General features: G+C 39.3%; 1 protein-coding gene across 3 annotated transcripts in view; it reads right to left on the bottom strand.

Annotated features, from left to right (window-relative positions):
• The window catches only part of LOC138008255 (multiple epidermal growth factor-like domains protein 11), a 42,061-nt gene that overhangs the window by 6,535 nt on the left and 30,526 nt on the right, over positions 1–5,000 (bottom strand). For all 3 annotated transcript variants that reach the window (XM_068855528.1, XM_068855529.1, XM_068855530.1), the window contains 3 exons: positions 4,959–5,000; positions 991–1,128; positions 57–185 (listed from right to left, as the gene is read on the bottom strand). The exon at positions 4,959–5,000 is cut by the window's right edge and continues 93 nt beyond it. In XM_068855528.1, the coding sequence (XP_068711629.1) occupies positions 57–185; positions 991–1,128; positions 4,959–5,000 (309 nt within the window). The remainder of the gene's footprint in view (positions 1–56; positions 186–990; positions 1,129–4,958) is intronic.

Genomic DNA, 5,000 nt, shown 5'->3' on the forward strand with positions numbered 1-5,000 from the left:
TATAATGCACTCACATGAAGAAAAGGAATCACTGATTTAATTGATCGCAATATTACCTTCCTCGCAATAAATTCCTTGGAACCCTTTTGCACAAGTACAATAACCGAATGCCGGATCACAAGGTGAATTATTTTGACAAAGACATTTGCTTGTGCACTTGAATCCAAAAGTACCAACAGGGCAGGCTGAGAAATGCAAAAAAGGAGAGGAAAAGCTGTGAATGTCAGAGAATACCTTTCCGTAAAACAGCTGGCAACAATGGAAATATGGAGAATCATCAGAGTAAGACGGCGGGACAAATCGGCAAGAATCAGAGCACGTTAAAGTGAAATTGAACTGCAATGAGCATCACTAAACCCAATGTTTTATCAGCACACAAAACCAAAAGGCAAACGCAAAATTACTTTCCAAACTCAACCAAACATGTAACTATAGGTTAATTCAAGAAATGACTTTTTTATGTTAGAATTGACCACATTATTAAATGGCGGCCAATAAATTCACCTTTTGCCCGTGTGACAATTTGAGGAACTAGCCTCCTTAAAATGGTTAATATACTTGAAAACGAAGAAAATAACATTGCTTTAAATTGAGGCTTAAACGAAATGGAGAAGTTATCCTCGCACTTGTACACATTTATTTCATTCAATTAAGGCTTGGTAGTCTAATCAGTACAAAGACAAAGGTAATTTTAATACTGGCCACCATATACCTAGGGTTCATGTGTAGCAGTCGCGGAAACGTCATAAGTTCTTTCAAACATCACAACGGGTGTTTAAGGTGTAATGCGGCCGTGGGAAGGGTGCAAATGTGGTATGCGGAAAACAAATCCAGGATTGAACGACAGTCTAAGACACGAGCTTCACACTGCGCATGCCCCTGATACCACCCGTCGAAGCTACCAAAACTGCACATTTTCAAGAGAATACAGTATTGGATCCCGTTTGAGGGGAATATATGGTGACTGGTACGGTGATGCAAGTGACTTACTTTCATTGCAGAATAAGCTGGTGTAGCCAGGTTCACAGTAACAGTGTCCATTTCTATGATCACATTCAGCATCCATTCCGGGAAGATTACACTGACAGGTTTTCTTGCACTTGTAACCATAGTAACCAACGTCGCAGGCTGCCATAAAAAACATGCATTGTCATATTTGTTGAAAAATGAACTCACAGGTAAATTAAATCAACAGACTGAAATTGTAAACTAAAAGAGTAAGAAATTCGGCGGCGATTCCAGAGACGACGGAGAGCACTTACTGCAATTTTCATAATTTTGCGGAATTCATCTTCAAGCACCAACGGCCAAACTGCGTTTTGGCTTCCATCAATCAAATTTCCGACGCCAACCACAGATGAGGAAATCAATTGTTGCGTAACCCACCAATCAACATCTTTGGTCCCCACGGTACATTTGAACATTCGAACTCGACGCCGATGGAAATCGACGGAATCTGCACGAATCTTTTTACCCAAGAATTTCCAAAAACAAATCATAATAGTATTCTAGCTGTGAACTAAACAAAGAAAAAACACCAATTCACTTTCTGGAGTCGATCTTCCCAGTCACGTTCGGAAATTTGATTGATGGAAGCCAAAAGGCAATTTGGCGCTTGGTGAGATTGAAGGTGAGATTCCGCAGAATTATGAAAATCGCGGTAAGTTCTCGCGATCGCGCCAATCTCGCCCATGTAATCCTTCCGATTCCTCTTTATCTCTGCAAAATATTACTTAAAAATTATTGAATGAAGTTAGGGATAATAATAATTTTACGATAAGTCTACGGTTTGTGTTGTCTGCCGAAGTCGAAGGCAGACGCAAACGAGGCCTTGATAACCAAAACCGAATGCACTAATTAATAATTGACAAAATTATACTGAAGGAAGAACAAATCGTCTTTTGATAAGGTGGCAAACCTTGGTGTCGTCCTTGGTGTGTAAAAATACCGTCTGTAGCTATGGCGTCACCTCGACACGTGCAAACACTGTCCGTTGGTGAGAGGAAACCATAAAGGTTGGGCGCCAACAATGGATCCGCCACCGTCAGGTGGGCAACTTTATAGCAAATAAATAACTTCGCGAAGTGAAGGTGCTTCACCCTCCACGGTCCTTAGGCTTAAATAGTGCTGATCAGTACTTAGCACAACAAAGGATATACTTAGGGCGCCTGGAACGACCGGTTTTCATCTCCTTGTCGGCCCTACACTGTTCACGGGAACACATGAGCCCAACAAAGCGACCTGCTCCCAACTGAGTGGCTTCACATAGCTCAGATGGTAGGTGGTAAAGCACTGCACCAACATCACAGAGGTCATGGGTTAGAATCCCGTTGGAGTCACCTGAATTTTTCAGTTGTCTATAAGAGACAATTGCTCAAATACTTAGCAATAAGTTTAACGATTCCAAGACGGAATTGCTCATCATTGGTTCTCGAAAGCAGTTATCCAAGATCAGTATTAGTTCTATTCAAGTTGGGAACTGTGACATTACAATCGAACTTAAGTGCTTGAGTACCCATATTGGGAAGGTTTGTAGTAAGGCTTTCAGGGGATCGTATAATATTAGGCAAATTAGGAAATATCTGTCTGAGGACTCCACATAGACTATGATTCACGCTTTTGTAACATCTACATGTCATTTAGATTACTGTAATTCCCTCTTGTATGGTCTTCCTCAATATCAGTATGATCGTTTACAGCTGCTCGGGTAACTTGTCTTATTCCTAATTTTGAGAATATTTCTCCAGTTCTTAAGCGGCTTCATTGGTTGCCAATTAATAAGTATAGAGTAGTATATAAGATTGCCCTACTAGTTTTTAAGGCGCTGCATGGATTTGCTCCAACTTATATCAAGGAGCTGATTAATGCTAAACTTGTTACTAGGTATAGTTTGAGATCTGATTCTGGGAATTTTCTGCAAGTTCCACGAGTAAGGTGTAAGACCTTAGACGAACGTGCATTTGCACACGGATGTCCTACTCTTTGGAATGCTCTGCCATTGTCGTTAAGAACATGTGATAGTATGAACTTGTTTAAAAAAGGACTTAAGACCCACCTTTTTAGCAAACCGTTTTATTAGGATATTTTTATTACCTTCTATTATATTTTAGATTTGTTTGTATTTAATTATAGATATTTATAAACGATCGTATTATTTTATCGAAAAGTTAAACGCTAAAAGATTCTTTAAAAACATTTTAAAAACTTCAAAAAATGGACGACGCTTCGGCGTTACCGGCTCTACGCCATTATCAAGTCAAGACGGTAAAAGTTCAAACAAGAATATATAAAACGTGAAACAATAAAAATATTTGTGTGTCCTATTATTTTTATTTTTAGATTGTAAAGCGCTTTAGAATATTTTAATAATTAAGGCGCCAAAGAAGTTTAATAAATTATTATTTATTATTTAATTGTCTAGCTAAAGTTCCCCTGTGATAAAAATCAGTCTCTTTTTCTTCCGATTTTGAAAGTGTGTTTGCTTAACACCTGACTGGCAAAATTTTGAACTTTGATTTTTATCCAAAGGCCGTTTACTTTGAGTGTAAGTTTTGGATTTCACGGTCCGCTATTACTCTCCCTCAAAACTGACCGATTGGACCTCAGAGATTTAAATCCAGGGAAAAGTGACGTCGAAGCGTGTGTATGTTGCTCATTATATGTGCAAAACGCGAGCTTAAAAGTCTGAAAACCCAAAACTCCCGTGCTGCATATTAATTCTGCGGCGTACACACGCATTGCATTCTTAAATTAGTGAGTTTTTGACGTCATTTCTCCTCGATCCAGCTCTCTCAAGAACTTAAAATTAGTAATGGCGGACCATGGACCACTTTCATGAAAAGCGACCACCTTAACATTCTTTTGTATTTATGTTAATTAGACCTCCTGGCCTCACTTTGAAACAAATATTCCTTTGAAACTTGCCCGTTGTAGCGAGGCTAGAAAGGCTTATTAGCCTTAAAACAAAAGAATATTTTATTTGGCCGCCATTACGAAAGAGGTCTATAAAATAGGTAAATTCCAGTTAAAATAAACAGGTGTCTTTTTGAAATCAAAGGCTTAAAACTGTGGTCGCTTAGAGTTTAGTTAACATGGTTTTGAAATCCAAGAAAAATAAGAGTTAATTTTTTGGTCACAGGGGCACTTCAAGTGCGCGAATCACTGCTCTATCTCTTGTCTTAAGTTATTCGTCATGTGATTGTCATAAAGTTTCCCACCTGACTGTGGCGGATATATTCTAGTAACAACCCAACCAGAATCTTAACTATGTCCAGGCCCCAGTTGTTCAAAGGCTTCTATCCACCGGATATCCATTGGAAAGCGCAATTGGTTTGGCTATGACTTATCCATTCAATAGTAATTTATATGGGCCAGGTTCTTACAGTTGTTCATCTATCAAGTGGATAGGTCGACAACCAACAGTTCATATCTGTGCAAAGATCTCCGTATTTGCACACACTAAGCGCATCTCAATAAAAGCCTGCATGAAAACCTTGGCCAACGTTTAACGTAGAGTTTATTTTACACTACGGATAACGATTTATCCCGGCACTGGCCAAAGTTATCCAGTCTTTGAACAACTGGGGGCCAGAATAACATTTAGCAAATCGAAAGTAGTTCACGTGAAAGTGGTTGCTGTCACTGTCACTGTCACTGTCACTGTGATGACGAATCTCGTTGTAGAGTACAGACAACGCTGAACCACTTTCGATTTGTTTTTTGCCACAATATTCAACCTCCAAGAAAGTGTTCATTTCAGAGCGTGACCAAAATCATGACGCAAAAAAAGAGCAACCTTTGTCTATATTACATTGCGTGACAAATTAACGCGAGTATGACGCGAACAGTGTTGTCCAGACTTCAATTGTCCAGACTCTTATCGACAACGACAAATTAGCCAATCAGATTGCGAGATTACAAGCAACTGTGGTAAAAGACAACGATATAAAACTACTCACGTTTGTCACACTTGTCACCAATCCATCCCTCCAGGCACGTAC

Source organism: Montipora foliosa, chromosome 6 (assembly GCF_036669935.1).
Source record: "Montipora foliosa isolate CH-2021 chromosome 6, ASM3666993v2, whole genome shotgun sequence".
Classification (NCBI taxonomy): Eukaryota; Metazoa; Cnidaria; class Anthozoa; order Scleractinia; family Acroporidae; genus Montipora; species Montipora foliosa.